Genomic DNA, 17,752 nt, shown 5'->3' with positions numbered 1-17,752 from the left:
ACGCGAGTATCTTCACACGCTGCAGCTGCGCCATAAATGGCAGGATAAGAAGCAAAGTCTTAAGGAAGGAGACATCGTTCTGCTCAAGGACTCTCAGGCCAAAAGGAACGATTGGCACATGTCAATCATCACCAAGACCATCCCAGGAAAGGATGGACTCGTCAGGAAAGTCGAAGTTACTACTTCTCAGGCAGGCACAAAAAAGACTTTTTCTCGCCCTGTTACAGAAGTGGTTCTGCTCTTTTCCCCCGAGCAATTCAGTGACTGATTATTTAAATGTGGGAAAGTTATTATCCCAGGCGGGGAGTGTTATGTTACGGTCTTTGAACATTTCATGTTAATACATTGCTGAAATACGCCATCTAGTGGTCGCTTTGATTTAAGATTCTTTTGTAATAGTAGAAGAAGAAAGTTCGCTAAACAGGAAGTACGTTGTCACGATCCTACCGAGGTACATGGCCGCTCTTCACTCCTGTTTTCTCCCTTTGGTGTTTGTTAAAGCATTGTCTGTAAGTATTACATGCTAAGTAATCTGTGATGTTACTTTTGTACTTACCTGGTGTACGTTTGCATGTATTTAGCGCTTTACTTATGTTAATGAGTCCGCTTTTCATATGCTAATTCCCGCTGCTAATCGCCATGTTAACTGCCGTGATTTATCGTTTGAGCTACTTGCAACTTATTTATCTATATGCAACTTATTGTAATGTACATTTCCTGGTTGTTTATTGTTACAGTTTCACAAAAAATAAGGATTAGAAGGAATGGAAATGAGGAAGCTGCTGAAGTAAATTCAACAAACCATCCGTCTTTTGGAGTTTCTTCTTGTTCTGTGTTTAGCTGTTTGGATAGCTAGCGTAGCATCTAGCAAGGCCATTTACAGTATTGCAGCCTGGACCCGGCACATGTCAATCAGACTCACAGATATGATGATTCAGAGGAGGTGGGGGGGCTTGGTGACTATTGGTCGAGGGTTGTTTCCGACTTGGTGGGGTAGGAGGGGCTGGACGATGTGGGAGGTTGATGGGGGAAAACATGGGAGGTGGTGGAGTGGGAGGGGCTGGACGATGTGGGATGTTAAGGGGGGGGAAATGGGATTTTGGCGTGGTGTTAGTTGGATTCCAATGTCGGCAAGGCTACATTACATACATTACAATGCATACATTACATTCTCTTAATATTTGTGTCACCTCAAACACTTTTCTTGTGAAATGCTGAATCATTTAAATTAATTTCAAAGGAGTTAGTAAAAGTATTTGTGTGATTTATGCGGAGGTAGAACCAAATCATTGTTTCGCAAGTCACAAATAAGTCTCAAGTCTCGGTTCTGAAGTCACAAGTCAAGACAAGTAAGTCACAAGTCAGTCCTGCTAAGTCCAAGTAAAGTCAGTAGACCTAGATTTTGAGTTTGGAGTCTTAAATAACCCATCATGCGATTAAAACCAAATTGAATGCAAGAGTAAAACATTTTTATTTTTGAAAATGTCTTTCCAAGGCAAAAGGCTAAAGTTGAAGTGAGATCACAAGTCGGTGGTGTGAAGATAGAGTTGCAAGGAATTTTTTTAAATGTCGGGGTGAGTAACAACGAGTTCAAGTTGAAGTTGACTCGAGTCTTGTGATCTTTATGAGTTTAACTTGGATGCTGATGATGTTTGGTTTAGTGTCCATCCACATATTTCAGTTTAAATGGGAATTTCAATCATTCAGGAGAAATAAAATAAGAATTCAAAAAGTGCAAAGTGGTCAGAGGAGCAGCAGGAAGTTTGCAGAAGCTTACAGAGCTTACAGTTTTATTTAAAATAAAATAGACTTTTGTATTGACAACAGATCTTCCTCCTTCTTTTACATGTTTTTATATGAAATGTATGTATTTTCACATGATACATTTTGCACTTGTAAAAGACTGATAAATCAAAGGTGACTTGCAATTCTGATCATTTTAATATCGTCAGTATTTGACAATGTTTAATTTGTGTGTATGCTTAATTTTATATTATTTGTAGTTGTATTGAATAACCAGATTTTGATAATATGGCCTCTAAAGATGAATAAGCCATCTCTCATGATACTGTACAACAAACATAGATTTGTCATGGTTGTTACTGAAAATAATTTGAAAATTCACCTTTAATGTACAAATGTATTGAATAAATCCGTACTTTTTCTTATTAAGATGTTTTTCTGTTCAATTTCCTATGACATTTTTAATTCCAAAATGACTAGTATTCCATGGTGTACTAGATACAACTATTAAATGGTTACAAAAAAGTCACAGCAAAGTCAGATGCCCTCTATCAGTAGAGAAATGTTTTTTTACCCATGACGCGGATCATCACACAAACCTTCATTAATAAGATCAAAGTGAGTCTCAAATCAAATATTTGTGAAAAGAGTCCTCTTGGAAGCTGAAGATGTGTGCTGTCCACTCACATGTTGCACTTTAAATGGGCCTTTCAGCTGTTCAGGAGAGGGGTCCTTTCACTTTAAAGCAAACGTAAAAAAGTGTTACTTAAAGTAAATAGCCTAAAAATCCTTTTTGAATATTTCACTGGAAGAAAATGTTTACTTTGTTTGTCGGGATCTCTTGTACAGTACATGCCCTAAAAGAAGAAGGCCCTGTTGACAGGATGATACATGAATGATGTATTTCTGAAGCATCTTCACTTGAACTACACATTTGTGCAAATCTGTTCTCCCTGATTGTTTGTGTATGTTTTAAGAAATCACAACTTGTCTCCTGCAATCCTCATAAAAAAATCCAAACAATCATAACCTGGATTAGATTCACGACCAGCACATTCACAGTCTGATGCGGTCACTGCTATGATTGCACAGGGCCTGATTTACAGCCTAAAATGGCTCTTAGCATTTCCCTGACTGCAGAGGTTATAAGTAAATAAAGCTCGCAATTTCTGGGTTGGCCTCTTTGATCTTTGATACCGTAAAGCTAATATACCAACATGAGAGGGAGGCAGTGGCTCAGTACCGAACCCTCAATTGCTCCCCCCCCTGTGAAGGGTGGTAAATGCAATGTAAGTCGCTTTGGATAAAAGCGTCTGCCAAATGATCGTAATGTAATGTAATGTAATGTAATGTAATGAGAGAATAACCTTGCACTATGTGCACATACTTACGCCTACAATCCCATGGCCTCCTAGTATTGCTGCTGCCCACTCAAAGTTAAGATGCTGCGTGATGATACCACCAATTAATGGCCCATACATCATCCTTACAGAACAAAGAGATTTCCAATTTAGAATCCAACTTACAACTAAAACAGAAACCTAAATGTCTAAAGGACACTACATGGCTTCAGAAACACCTTCTACAGTCAGCATAGCGTAGGCAAAAGTGCGATTGAAGTATAGTAATTTAATTTCCAATTCAATTTTCGTCCCCTTTCTGTCATGTAAATGCACAAACTGCACATTTATATAGAGGTGAGAAAGATTTTAGTTAAAACACGTGTCTAATGCTGTTGAAGTAGTTTCATATCAGTGTCATAACTCTTTTATAGCCAAATCGGGGGTTTTATCTTATTCTTGATATGCTTGTATAAAATAACATGACACAACTGGTACTTTATAATGCACTTCAAATCAAAATGTGGCAGCTGAAAAACAGAAAACATAGATAAAGTTCAGTTGTATTCACCCTACAACCCAACATGCTGCAAATACTCCAGACACCATTCCATAAGTGCTCAGTCCTTTTTCATATCCTTGTTCACTACAAAAAGAAGAAGGGGATACAGTATGTGAGTCCCTTTGTTTTATAGCCAAACGACAGGTTAAGAATATAGGAACATAACATATGCAGTCACTCACATTGCACAGGCGATGAGCTCTGGAAACGTGGTAATTAAAGTCATGCCCGAAAATAATCCACATAGACAAAGCATGAGAACCATCAACCACAGCTGACTATGGATACAAAAACAAACCAAGGAAACAGAAAGAACAAGAACAGGTGAATACCAGCAGGCATTATTTCTGAAAATGTTAGTCTGCTGAGTCACATGTGACCTACAGTAGATCCCATGCTCACCTTGGGATGTGAAAGATGGGCACAGGACCAATCAGCCAGAAGCTGATTCCTGTGGCCAGACTTCCTATCACCATGAACCAAATCCTGATGGCCTAGTAAACACCAGAGTTCATGTGAAATCATTCAACACAAATGCATATTTCATCATTATTCTACTGATTTTATACTCACAGGAAATTTATCATTGAAATACCCAACCAGCGGCGATACCAAAGTATACGGTAACGAAAGTCCAAGCATGATGAGCCCAACATAATCAGTGGTCAGACCAAACTAGGAAAAACAGAGAAACATTAATATACTGTTTCTGTTTGTTGTACAATATATACAATATGTATCATTAAACACATGTGAGAAAATGTAATTACCTTCTTCATAGCAAAAAGGGACAATGAGGCATCCAAGAAACTCATTGCTGAGGCAAACACAAATACCAAAAAGCCGACCAGGATAAATCTTACATTGGTTAAAAGTCCAATGAAAGAAACATTTGGGGAAGAAGTTGCTTCTAAATGGAAGGAAGCGTTAAAACTGTTTAAATATTAATAATCACAGAATGAATTTCTTATTGAAATAAAAAATATTCGAATCATTTTCCCTCACCGATGCGTGGTAAGCAGAAAATGTTCAAAGGAATAAGAAGCAACACTAAACATCCAACACTCAAAAAAGGAATTAAAAATCCATATGCATGGTAGACCCATCCTCCAAATGGTGGTCCTAAAACAAGACCAAGTCCAGAGAAAACCTCAGAAATCGCCTAAAAAAGAAGAATTCAACATTAAGTAATAGATTTTTGTTCATGTAATGTGATACAAATGTGATGTGAATGTAATATGAGGCTGTCTCTTACGTTAAAAGAGACATGAAGAGACATGAAAATAGTAACAAATAAAAATTTGGATATTAAACTAAATCATCACAATTCAGTGTTAAACAAGTATTCAATTTACGTTTGGTGAAACAAAATGTAGGCTATGGTGTCATAATAACAGTGTTTTAAACCTTTGTGTCATCATTTGAAATTGCATTAAGGTTGTGCAATTATGAAGTTTAAGCTCCTTTTACACTGATAATACTATATGTGTGTATATCACTCTGGGAAATGGGATACAAAACAACTCTCACTATAATGCTTTCTTGTTTCCTTGTGATTCCAATGTCAAATCAACATGGCAGTCAGATAAGAGATGTCTATACTCACAAATAAACTTGCAACATTCTCTGGTAATAATGTTGTCATGAAACAAAAACTTGAAGTCCAGACAGTCCCAAAGCCAAAACCATTAATGGCCCTCACTACAAAACAGAGAGCCGTGAATGTGGTTCCTGCAGGAACCCGATCAAGAAATCTGAGCAAAAAACAAAGACAAAAATTAATAAATATGACACAGTGAAACCACTAAAAGTTGAACATAGGCTGTAATGTGCAACTCCACTCAATGGTGGCAGATGGCTCGTTCAAATTGAGTTGTATAAAGTGTGCAGTAAAGTGTGCAGCAAAGTGTGCAGAAAAGTATGTCTTTGGAATTTCCTCATTTCCTCAAGGTGTCTAAATCCGACAATGTTCAACACATTCTTCAACATTGCACTATAAAACAATACACTAAGTAAAGTTGAAAGAAAATACTGTAATATGCCCCGTTAAAGAGATTTGGATGAGTGGTATGAAGGCTTTCCATTGCAGTTGATACCATTTACTGTCATTTCACCATATGTTTTAACTAATTGACAACGTACAACAATTATTTCACCCTAAATACACCTTGGTTGTGATCAAAATCTTCAGACATTTTACAAAGTGGGTATCCTAATGTATGAGCTAGCAGAAATAACCATCATTATATACGAAGAACACAGGACTTACAGGACTTACCCAAAAGCAATGGTGCTGATCGCTGCCACACAAAGCCCCCCAATAAGCAGAAACCTTGCACCAAATTTGAGCACCTGACAAAAAAATGAGCCTGACTGTTACTGTGTAATAGGATGGACTGGTTTGAAATGAATAAATGAATAAAACACTCACATATTTCCCAGTGAGTACTGTCGCTATTAATTGGGATAGCGCAAAAATAGCAAATATGGCACCAACAACAGTCTTGCTGGCTCCTTTCTTTATTGCCTGTGTGTTAATAATTTGCAGTTCACATGTGAAGGACTTGGATTACATGACAATGAAATGTGAAAGAATTTTGCAGAATTATTGGAAACAGCATTTGATAGATTTATAGATTTCTTTCCCTTTATTCAATCAAAAAAAAAAACAATGTTTTTGGTTTTCCCAAAACTTCTGTTTTCTATTTCTCTATTTTCTTTTCATTTAGTTTTATTCTTAAATCAAAACACTTCCTAGAATCTATAATTAGTTTAAGAATCTTTAACAGTGCAACTTTTCCAAATATTTCCAAATGTAAATGTTTGCATTATAACAGAAATTCTTGAAATTCAGTTGAAGCTTCAAACCAGTTTGCTAAAGCACACACAGCAGAACTAACGCTGTTCTGGTCATTCTTGTTTATCTATCTTTTCTAAATACCTGCCTGGACTATTATTGCTGTATTGTTGTGTTTTATTCTGCATTTTTGCATTTCCCACCTGCAGTTCTTATTGCACTCTAGACTGTTCCATATAAAACAACAACTAGGCCAAAGAGTTGCAGCAATAATGTTATCTGAACGCTCTTTTGAGACTTTCTCTGTGATATTGAGCGATACAATACATTTGGATTTGATTGCATTTGATTTGGATTGCAACCTAACCTTTTCAAACTAATACAACGTACAACTAAATACTTGAAACAAATTTATACAGGACGACTTCAAAGGTCATGCTGTTAAATGCTAAATTAAGAAGAAATCTAAACCCTGAGTCGTTTGCCATACAACTACAGATATCACATAAGCAGGAGATTAATAGCTGACCTCAGCAGGGAAAAATGGCCCTAATATGGCGTAGCTCATCATTGCACAGAAGTTGCAAGCTGATAATGATATTATCACCAATATCCGCTTTGCTGAAAACTTCTTGGGAGGATCTGTTGATTCCTTTGGAGTGCTGGAATCTGAAGTGGAATCCGAAGTAGAACAGAATTTCTTACAAATATTACACCATACAAAAACAAGTTATAAAATAAGCAAATTGATTATCTTGCAACATAAAACAGATGAATAAAAACTGTATAATGTGCTGTAAAGTTTTCCATACTGACATTAACAGCAAAAAGGTTCACGCTTTAAGTTGAGGGTCATATTAAGAGCAACACTAAGTCACTGTTAAAGTTATTACACAATCATAAAAGTCACCAACCTGTTTGTTGAAGTTCAATCTGTCTTTGCATTTCTCCATTTACAATGTCACATTTACTATTATTCATGTCCAAAGGAATCAAACAGGCCTACACAAGAGAGGTGAGAGACTACACACACAACTACACAAACTTATATGTTCCTTTGTGTTTACTCAAGATCAAGCCTGTGAGAAAACCTGTCTTCCCTTTTGGAAGTAACAAAATAAAATTCCTAATGTCCCTAAAGAACTAAGTAGCTGCAGGAGCTGGTCTGTCAGTGGTGCCCAGAGTTACAACTAAACAGGGTGAAATGGTGTTAAGCCATTATGCTGCCCACTGCTGGAACCAACTCCCAAAGGAGATCAAATCAGCCCAACCCATAACTGCCTTTAAAGAACCTAAAAACTGTCTCTGCCTTCATCTAATATTTAAACTTTAAATATTATAATGTGTCTTTACAATCTGTCTTCTTTTTTTTAAGCACTTTTGTTTCTTTTATGTTGGTTGAGATGCTTCTTTTGTTTTCTGTGAAGGACATTGAATGACCTCTACGAATGATAATGTGCTATACAGATACATTTGCTTTCCCTTGTGACCATGAATATGCCAATTTTACATGAATTTGTAGCACAACTATTACTTGTACCCCACCGATTGCATTGAGTCTACTTTGCATTCATATAAATAGACATACTATTACCAGTTACGAAGACATCAAAATACATTTTGTTCTTCATACAAGTGCTTCAATTATAGTGCTAATTTACCCGAATTATTGAAAAATATATGGTTCACAAGGATCAAATGTTGCGCCTCTGAATGTCCCCATGTATACCAATTCTCAGGTCCAGGTCCTAGTTACTAGTTAGTTATTCTAAAGCAGTGGTCTCCCACAGGTCGCTCGCGAGCCACCAGTAGCTCGCCATCTGTTTGAGTGAAAGGTTTCAAGAATATATACATTTGACAACAGAATGTCAATTGGTAAAGCTGTTTAAATTTCTATGCAATCAAATTCACAGACATCCCGCCCCCTTTTATCACAAAACAGTTATAAGCCAATCAGCTGTCAGTCCAACAAATGACGTTGCTGTCATGTTTGGTTACGTGACACAATAACATTCACCAAAGTCCACAACAACTTTTCACGGCTGCTGGGCGGCTAGCAGGGCATAATGTGTCGTTTGCGAACAATGGGAGCCGGCTGCCGTTCGAGAGCCGTTTTATTTTTCCTGCAACTTAATGATACAGAATGATAGGATGATCGTCTCTGTGCCATGAACACAAATGCATGTGAAGTACAGATGATATTAGAACTACAGGGAATTCCCAGAATTACAGGGAATGTGAAGGGAAATTGTGACAGTGATATGTGGACAGGCAGAAAATGTGAAATATGAAAGGTATAGTATTGGTAAACTAGTTAAGAAAAAGTAAGAACATTGTTTTGTTATCTGAGATTAATATGATGTGAATGTATTAGTGTGAGCTTGACACTGAAAATTGAATTGAGTGTTGGATAACAACATTTTGTAAATGTTCACACAAAAGACGCTTATTCAGCTGGTTTGGGTGGAGAATCAGCCATGTGGATAAATGTTTCTAATAATGTTAAACATGAGTAGCTCTTTGACACTTTTATTTTGTCAAAGTAGCTCTCAGAGGCAAAAAGGTTGGAGACCAATGTTCTAAAGTATCATAAGTAAACTGCTAAATGCGAATTTCATCTGACAAAAATGAATAGCTACTGTTTCTTATTCTTTTTCTAAAAGTGATGATTGGGTTTTTTTGGAGCCTGTCACACTGTCACTGTAAATCTGTTCAGAATCCTGTTTCTATTTGACTGAACCGCTGGGCAACTTATTTTGTGACAGCATATATGTTATTTGGGGCACTGAAGACAGAGTTGTGTAGTTATAGTTATTTACTTGTTCAAATCTTTAACAAAAAGCACAGCACATAAAATGAAACACAATATCAAAACTGCAGGGAAGTGTTGCAAATTCCTCCTGATCTATTAAATTATACAATGCATACATTACATTCTCTTAATATTTGTGTCACCTCAAACACTTCTCTTGTGAAATGCTGAAAGATGAAATCCAAGCTAAGTGGCGTAGAAAACAAAGAGCATTAATGGAGTATAGAGCCACAGAACAAAAGGCACTGTGAGTTATTGTGTTGTGCCCGTTGATGTGACTGATACGTATTCAGTAATTATTGTGTATAGAAAAACAAAACATTACCCAAGTACAAATCAATACAATTAAAAAAAAAGGGGGTTTTGTTTAGATAAATTTCAAAGAAGTTAATAAAAGTATTTGTGTGATTTATGTAGAAGTAAAACCAAATCATTGTTTCACAAGTCACAAATAAGTCTCAAGTCTCTGTTCTGAAGTCACAAGTCAAGACAAGTAAGTCACAAGTCAGTCCTGCTAAGTCCAGGTAAAGTCAGTAGACCTAGATTTTGAGTTTGGAGTCTTAAATAACCCATTATGCGATTAAAACCATATTGAATGCAAGGGCAAAACATTTTCATTTTTTAAAACACATTATTTGACGGTAACATGTCTTTCCAAGGCAAAAGGCTAAAGTTGAAGTGAGATCACAAGTTTGCGATGTGAAGATCGAGTTGTAAGGCATTTTTAAAAATGTCGGGGTGAGTAACAACGAGTTCAAGTTGAAGTCTTAGTCATTTGACTCGAGTCTTGTGATCTTTATGAGTTTAACTTGGATGCTGATGATGTTTGGTTTAGTGTCCATCCACATATTTCAGTTTAAATGGGAATTTCAATCATTCAGGAGAGGGGTCCTTTCACTAAAAGGTAAAAATCAAAACAAGTGTTATTTTTATGCCTGATATGTTCTTGGAAAAAGCTTAAAAATATGATATATATAAGAATATATTATACATATATCTTTGATTATTTAGCTGAAAATAAACACTTACTTTTGCTGCCGGGACCTCAGTCTCTGACTCAGATTATACCCAAGAAGAAGAAGGCCCTGTTGACAGGAGGATACATGAGTGTTGTATTTCTGAAATGTCTTGACTTCAATTACACAGTTAAGGGAAACAATTAAGGTTAAATAGCCACTTAGGCTAAAAAAAACAAACACGGGGAAACGGAAGAGTAGTCAGACGTGCATGTTCAATCAGATTATGATATGCAAAATAGTTTTCACAATTGCGCAATTGAGTTACCTATTGTTCTTCATAACAGCCCAAAACGGTACCCACCATGATCACTACAGATGATACTTACACCTAAAATCCCCAGGCCTCCTTGGATTGCAGCTGCCCACTCAAAGCTCAGATGCTGCATGGTGACACCACCAACTATTGGCCCATAAAACATCCTTACAAAACAAAGGGATTTCCAATTCAGAATCTAAATTACAGATTTCAAATTGTTTAAACACAAGACACTTCATGGCTTCAGAAACACCATCTACAGTCCATTTGGGCATGTACAGAAAGTACTATAAAGGTCAGCTGTATTTACCCAATCGCCCAAACTGCTGAAAACAATCCAGACACCATTCCAAATGTACTTAGTCCCTCTTCATAACCTAGTTCACTAAACAGAGAAGAAGGGAGCCACAGTAGTCGTAGTGTGAGTCGCCTTGCATGATAGCCAAACTACAGGTAAGTAATATAGGAATACATCATATGCAGTCACTCACTATGCACAAGTGATCATCTCAGGTACTGTGGTAATTAACGTCACGCCCAGAAAAAATCCACATAGACAAAGCATGAAAACTGTCAACCACAGCTGACTATGGATACAAAAACAAACCAAGGAAACAGAAAAAAAACAAGAACAGGTGAATACCAGCAGGCATTATCATGTGTTACTGAGTTACATGTGACCTACACTAGATCCCATGCTCACCTTGGGATGTGAAAGATGGGCACAGGACCAATCAGCCAGAAGCTGATTCCTGTGGCCAGACTTCCTATCACCATGAACAAATTCCTGGTGGCCTAGTGAACACCAAAGCGAACACAAGCTCAAAATGTGACATTAGAAATCATTAAACAATGCATATCTTATCATTATTCTGTTGATTTTAAACTCACAGGAAATCTATCAACGAAATAACCAATCAGCGGTGATGTCAGACAATACGGTAATGAAAATCCAAGCATGATGAGCCCAACATAGTCAGCGGACAGACCAAACTGTAGAGACAGAGAAACATTAAAATAATGTTTCCTTATGTACAATGTATCCAGTTTTTGCCCTCAACACAAGTGAGAATAAGGTAATTACCATCTTCACAGCGAAAAGAGACAAAGTGGCATCCAAGAAACCCAGTCCTGAACTCAGCATAAATATCACATAGCAGATCAGGATGACTTTCACATAGGTGAGAAGTCCAAAGAAAGAATCATTTGTAGGATTTGTTTCTAAATGGAAAGAAGCATAACACATAATTTGATTAATTACTCACAATCACAGAATTAGCAAAGTATTGAAGGGTTATTTGGGTAACATGGATGAATGTCAACATGCCACAGTATGGGTCAGTTTATAATAAATAATAAGATTCATAATAATAAACATAATAATACATTTTTATATAATTTTATATAAATGCCAAATCACTAATTTCAGGGCAGACTGGACTTGGGAGTCATGGGTAGGGTTTGGTGAAGGCGAAGAAATATCAGGGGTACAATGTTGCAATGAGCAGCATACAGTATACTGTATATAGCAACATAGTAAAGTAGTGGTAGACATGAATGGAACATCCTTTCCCAGAAAACATTAACAAAGGTCAGGGGTTAAGAGAATGAGTGAGTTGGAATCTACCTTCCTCAGCTTGTGCTCACTTACGGCCAACTTTACAGTGACTCCCTCAGGGGAAAGACAGCCGGCAGTGTGAAAGATTTCATAAAATATGATGAGGAGTTCACACCTGTATTTGTACAGGTGGTAGGCATTCTCCTGTCAGTTCACCTCTTGGGGAGGTTGGACCATACTGAAGCACCTTGACTAGTATGAAATAGAACTTATTGAAGTGAAAACAAATTGGAGGAAGTATTTGAACTTACCAATGCTTGGTAAGATATAAATGTTGATAGGCACCATAATCAATACAAAACATCCAAGAAACAAAAAGGGGACTTCATATCCAAATGAATGGAAGAGCCATCCTCCAATCGGTGGTCCTAAAATAAGACCAAGTCCAGTGAAAATCTCCAGCAGCCCCTAAAATTGACAAATTCAACATATATTCAAATACAATACAATAAAATATACACTAAACACGCACACACGCGTTAATATATCTTTATCCATGTATTGTACTTTTCTCCCCCAGTATGTATATGTCTGTAGGTCCTGTATGTCTACAGCTACTATTTTCTATTTTGAACCGCACTCTGGGAAATGACGTACAAAACAACTCTAACTATAATGTTTTTTTTGTTTCCTCGTGATTCCAATGTCCAATCAGCATGCCACTTAAGACAAAAGATGTCTATACTCACAAAAACACTTGCAATATTGTTTGGGAATGTTTTTGCTACGATAGCAAACGACGAAGTCAAGGCAGACCCAAAGCCCACAGCATCGATGGACCTCACTACAAAGCACAGAGAAATGAATGTGGCTCCTTCAGGAGCCCGATCAAGAAATCTGAGCAAAAAACAAAGACAAAATTAATAAATGTGACACAGTGAAACCACTAAAAAGTCTATCATCGAATCATAGCTTTTACACCAGAATAGAATCTTGCTTTTCAAGGATTAAACAAAGGCTGTAATGTGCAACACCACTCCATGGTAAAGCTTGCTTTGTTGTAATTGCACACTGAATTGCACACTGAATGAAAACATGTTGATTTCAGGTCACTTTAAGGCTCCTTCCCAAAACCTCTGATTCGCCAACTGTGTCAGGCGTGAACTGGCAACACAGACTTCAAAACAAGGGTGCTGGCCAAATACTTGCTCGCTGGCTTCATACTTAAGTGTTCTAGCCAAAGACACGCTAGAAGACAGACGCTTACGTCCCTATGTCAACTATTTCGATGCTACCATTCATTTCACATAACACTGAGGGTCCTGCTCTGTGGTGGGGGGGTCCCACCATGCCCACCATCATATTCTTTTGTCATCCGCAGTAGAATCCTGTCCTGTGATTCATCCACTTTAATGGAGGAGGAGGAACATCACATAAAATGTTCTTTTGCCTTGGAGTTTGACCTCGGCTATACTGGATGCATTTCTATGGGCTATGGGCTATTTCTTTGCAACTTTGACAATGTTCAACACATGCTACTATGACACTATAATAAACCATAAAAGATTTGGTAAAATAAACAGTGTAATATGCTCCCCTTAAAGGGTTTTCAGTGAGTTTTCCATGTGTAAGTTAACTGTGTGAGCACAAAATCATACACAGTTATGTCAAAAATGAAAAAAACGTCTGTTCTTTTAGCATTGAACAAAATGGGTATTACACTCTATGAAACAGGACTGTAAACCAGACTTACCCAAAAATAATGGTGGTGACCCCTGACACACAAAGTCCAGAAACAAGCAGTAACTTTGCACCAATTTGGACAATCTGACAAAAAACAAAAGAGCTTGTCTGTCACTGTATGTCAGTGTAACAGGATGGTCTGGTTTTAAATTGATAAACAATAAAACAATGTACTCACATATCTTCCAGCTATTAATGAAGTAATTAAGTAAAAGACAGCAAAGCAGCCAAATATGATACCAACAACAGTCTGACTGGCCCCTTTCTTTACTGCCTGTGTGCAAATAATCACACACATCATTGAGAAAACTCAACTATCTCATCTAGTTGGAATGTGAGAAAAATAAACACACTACAAGTCAATTCATGAAAAACAACATTTGAAGAACACCAAAAACAAGCAGAAATAATACCATGGAAACACAACCCATTTACTTTTAGTGAACAAATGTTTTTACATTTTTCTAGCATAAATGTACAAAAAAACAGTGCAATACAAACAATAAACTCCACAACCCAACTATACACAACATCTACAATACCATATGACCCTCCTAGGGTAGGATTACTATATTAGTATAGCTGGTATTTCAATGACGCCTGTTCGCTCTGCAGAGCTGTCAGCTGCAGCTGTTTCATCTAGCTGGTGCTGTGCGTTTTCACTCTGAAATCTGAACCTCATTGCTGCCTACGGCCTTGCTGACATCATACAATGTTTCTACTATTGTTTATTGTTATCATGCATACCTCAGCTGACCTGAGGGATTTTGTCTATAATAGAGTGAGACTTTCACTGGCATTCAGACATCACATGATCATAGTAAGCCCTCAGTGGATCACATCTTCATAGTCTCTCTAGTATTCCACAATGTAGCATTTAATAATAACATTTAGCCTTGTAGAGATGCAGACATTTCTACCCAGACTGAATTGTTTGCAGTGCGGGTGATGCTGTTTGCAAGCGTGACAGATCCAAAAGGATCACGCCACAATCAAGTGAATTAGTTTATTTTTAAGTGGAGAAGATTTTTGTAGATTTTTCTTTCTTTTAATTTCTTCATTCATTTCTTTTTGATTTCAAAACTAGGAAATACAAATACACTACATACCAGGACCACAAATGCCATCTAACCTCAGTGGTGTGGGAATCAAACCCCTGACCCCCCGCCCCCCTCCACTGAAATCCCATTTTTCACACAGGTAGGGGATTTATAGCTTACCTCAACTGGGAAGAATGGCCCTAATATTGAGTAGCAGATCATTGCACTGAAGTTGACAGATGCTATTGATATTAACACAAGTGTCTGCTGTCTTGATATCTTCTTGGGAGGATCTGTGGACTCATTTGCTATGTTGAAATCTGCATAAAAACAGAAATTAAATCAAACACCATAAAACTATCCAAATTATCAAAGCATCGTAAATTGATGAATGAAAATGGTAAAATAGAGCTTTCAGGATTATAGCAATCATGTTCATGTAGTAAGATAAATAGAAAAAAAGGTTGATTCGTTAATTTAGACACTTATTTAACAGTGATGAGTAATTCGAAAATATAGTAATAAAAGTCACCAACCCGTCTGCTGAAGTTCAACTTGCGGTTCCATTTTTAATTTCCAAGGTTACATTTACAGTGATTCAAGTTAGAAAGTCAAATCATAACTGCTCACAGAGGAGAGAATACCTTTCAGTGAGACAAACTACACGCCCCAACACTACGCTGCCGCCTTTCCCCCTTATAGCAACCGAGCCTGACAGAATACGTGACTTCCTTCTAAACCTTCAAAATAAGAACCCCACGCTCAAATGACTAATACGCCTTGTAGCTAACACACCGGTCTCATTTTACTAAACAACTCATTTAATACACATACTATTTGCAATAAGCAAACGTTATTATTTTCTTGAGACTGGTAAAGGTTTTTTTTTGTTTTTTTTACGTTTTATTATTCATAAATATAGCCAAAAATAATGTTTGCTATTGGGATTATGTGGCAAACAGACAAAGTGAAGTCTATCATTTTGAATTAGCTCAAATATATATGGTAAATTGCTGTATGTCTCTTTCCCATTTGCTTGCAATACGCATAAAACTTGGTGAATTTAATCTTCATTAGTTTGAAAACTCCTTTAAAGTATACGTATAAATGTAGAGCTGTATAAATCATACAGCTCTTCTGATCGTTGTTCCAAAACTGATAATTGTACTTTGATTGGCAAGTTGTGCTTCCGGTTACGCAATTTCTTTTAATACCTCAATGGTCATTTCGAACCTCAAGAAAGAAATCTCCCTCCCGGAGATCCAAAGCATTTGCATGTGGATCAATAACCTGATTATTACATTTGTATCAGACTCTCAATGAAATGGCAAACACGTTGGAAAACTATTTATTTTCATTTATTATTTTTAAATGATCAGTCTATAGGTCCATGTAAACCTATGGTCATATCATATGTGTTCTCTTCACAAAATAAGAAAAGAAAATTCAGCCAATCAGCTTTTCATTGGGCAGTATTGCTGATAATTGACACTCCCTTGTCTATGAAGTGTCTGAAGCTGCATTTAATGACAAACTTAAAATAAAACCCTGTGCCTGATTACTTTTCATAAAATATTTTCTCAATATTCTTTAAAATAACATTATTTTAAACATTTTAAACAAATGATTTTTCTTTATACATTTGCACCAAATCTACACAAATGCCACTCCTACTTTAATTAATCTTGACAATTTATAAACATATTAAATTAATACATTGTAAGTTTATTTTTCTCACATTTGTAACATCCAGAATCCCTTGGTACCATCTCAAGGCAAATTATAGTTAATTCACTGAAATTAGCACCATATTAGCACAATATTTGAAGCATATAACAATGTTTGCTGAGTACACAGTGCAAGCAACTTTGTCTTTTGTTTTGCAATTACATTATCAATTCTAAGAAGGTAGCATTGTTGCAGACAAGCTCTACCTAAAGCAAGATTTCCAAAGAGGCAAACTACTTCACATTCAATGATTTTTCAGTAGCATCATAAACGATGAAAACAACACAGAGCCAAATGAATCTTAAGTACACGGAGAGGAGCTTTACAGAAGTTATTTCAGGTGGTGATGGGATCATCTTCTGTTTGAATTATACCAATTCACTTAATTAGCACCCCACAGTTTTGATTCATCACACTTTAAATAGAGTGTAAATTTACACATGAAGAAATAAGTAATACATTGCTAAATTACAATGACTCACATTGTTAAATTATCTGGATTATTGTGGTCGAAATAGAATGATTGTTTTTTTCATTGTACCACTTCATAGAAGTAACATGGATAGAAAATACATAAAACTATGTTTAAGTAGCAGTTACACAATCAATATGGTCTTCTATTGCACATTAAACATGTTGAACGTCATGTGGAGATTTAATATACAAAACACATGAAAAAATATTTCCTTAAATCCATGCGGATTTATGAATGATGATTGTTGGCACTGACTCATAAAACATTATCATTTAATTACTTAGCTATTCACTTATTTGGTTACAAATGTATGAACATAATAATCGCAACAAAAAAGGCAAAAAGCCCTACGTGCAGATTGCAATATAAATTGTGAACTATTTTTGAGTGTATGAGATGGTGTCATGCAGTGTATACTACAATTTTGGGCTGTTTACATATAACAAGAAGGAGGTATATTTTAAAAATAGAATCCTAAAGGTAAACAAAAGTTAATAATTTGATATACACTGAATTCTCCTGGTAAGTCTTCATATTACGCCCAATTGTAAATCACTACAAGTGATGTCTTCGCTGCTTCAGACAGATATACAATCTGTGTTGCAATTGTTATAATTGTATTTAATCTAACCTTTGTTTACTCAGGAAAAAAAGAGTAGTTCAATAAGCTGATTTAAAG

The 17,752-nt window shown here is 36.4% G+C and overlaps 2 protein-coding genes across 2 annotated transcripts; both read right to left on the bottom strand.

Moving 5' to 3' along the window:
• Positions 1-2,063: 2,063 nt before the first annotated feature.
• Positions 2,064-4,548, bottom strand: LOC143006161 (MFS-type transporter SLC18B1-like). The gene is made up of 8 exons (XM_076157498.1): positions 4,416-4,548; positions 4,219-4,320; positions 4,048-4,139; positions 3,828-3,923; positions 3,655-3,729; positions 3,135-3,228; positions 2,567-2,616; positions 2,064-2,481 (listed from the first exon to the last, which is right to left on the bottom strand). Exons 1-8 carry the CDS (start codon positions 4,458-4,460, stop codon positions 2,454-2,456), a joined length of 582 nt encoding a protein of 193 aa, XP_076013613.1. The 5' UTR covers positions 4,461-4,548; the 3' UTR covers positions 2,064-2,453.
• Positions 4,549-8,936: 4,388 nt separating this feature from the next.
• LOC143006268 (MFS-type transporter SLC18B1-like) lies at positions 8,937-15,504 on the bottom strand. Its single transcript, XM_076157651.1, has 14 exons — positions 15,407-15,504; positions 15,051-15,190; positions 14,009-14,104; positions 13,841-13,914; positions 12,837-12,984; positions 12,399-12,555; positions 11,614-11,750; positions 11,421-11,522; positions 11,233-11,324; positions 11,021-11,116; positions 10,840-10,914; positions 10,600-10,693; positions 10,284-10,339; positions 8,937-10,151 (listed from the first exon to the last, which is right to left on the bottom strand). Exons 1-14 carry the CDS (start codon positions 15,435-15,437, stop codon positions 10,124-10,126), a joined length of 1,326 nt encoding a protein of 441 aa, XP_076013766.1. The 5' UTR covers positions 15,438-15,504; the 3' UTR covers positions 8,937-10,123.
• Between the last annotated feature and the right edge of the window lie 2,248 nt (positions 15,505-17,752).

Source organism: Genypterus blacodes, unplaced genomic scaffold (assembly GCF_046128005.1).
Source record: "Genypterus blacodes isolate CSIRO-AG114 ecotype Tasmania unplaced genomic scaffold, CSIRO-AGI_Gbla_v1 ptg000073l_1, whole genome shotgun sequence".
NCBI classification, from domain to species: Eukaryota; Metazoa; Chordata; class Actinopteri; order Ophidiiformes; family Ophidiidae; genus Genypterus; species Genypterus blacodes.
This window is presented reverse-complemented; position numbering and strand designations above follow the sequence as displayed.

Coding starts and splice junctions, on each gene's coding strand:
- LOC143006161 (XM_076157498.1), bottom strand. CDS start 4,460: ATGAGTTTCTTGGATGCCTCATTGTCCCTTTTTGCTATGAAGAAG. Junction 3,924..4,047: donor CCCATCTTTCACATCCCAAG/GTGAGCATGGGA, acceptor TTGTATCCATAG/TCAGCTGTGGTTGATGGTTC. Junction 3,730..3,827: donor GAGCTCATCGCCTGTGCAAT/GTGAGTGACTGC, acceptor TTCTTTTTGTAG/TGAACAAGGATATGAAAAAG.
- LOC143006268 (XM_076157651.1), bottom strand. CDS start 15,437: ATGGAACCGCAAGTTGAACTTCAGCAGACGG. Junction 15,191..15,406: donor AGTTGAACTTCAGCAGACGG/GTTGGTGACTTT, acceptor GTTTTTATGCAG/ATTTCAACATAGCAAATGAG. Junction 12,556..12,836: donor ACAATATTGCAAGTGTTTTT/GTGAGTATAGAC, acceptor TGTCAATTTTAG/GGGCTGCTGGAGATTTTCAC.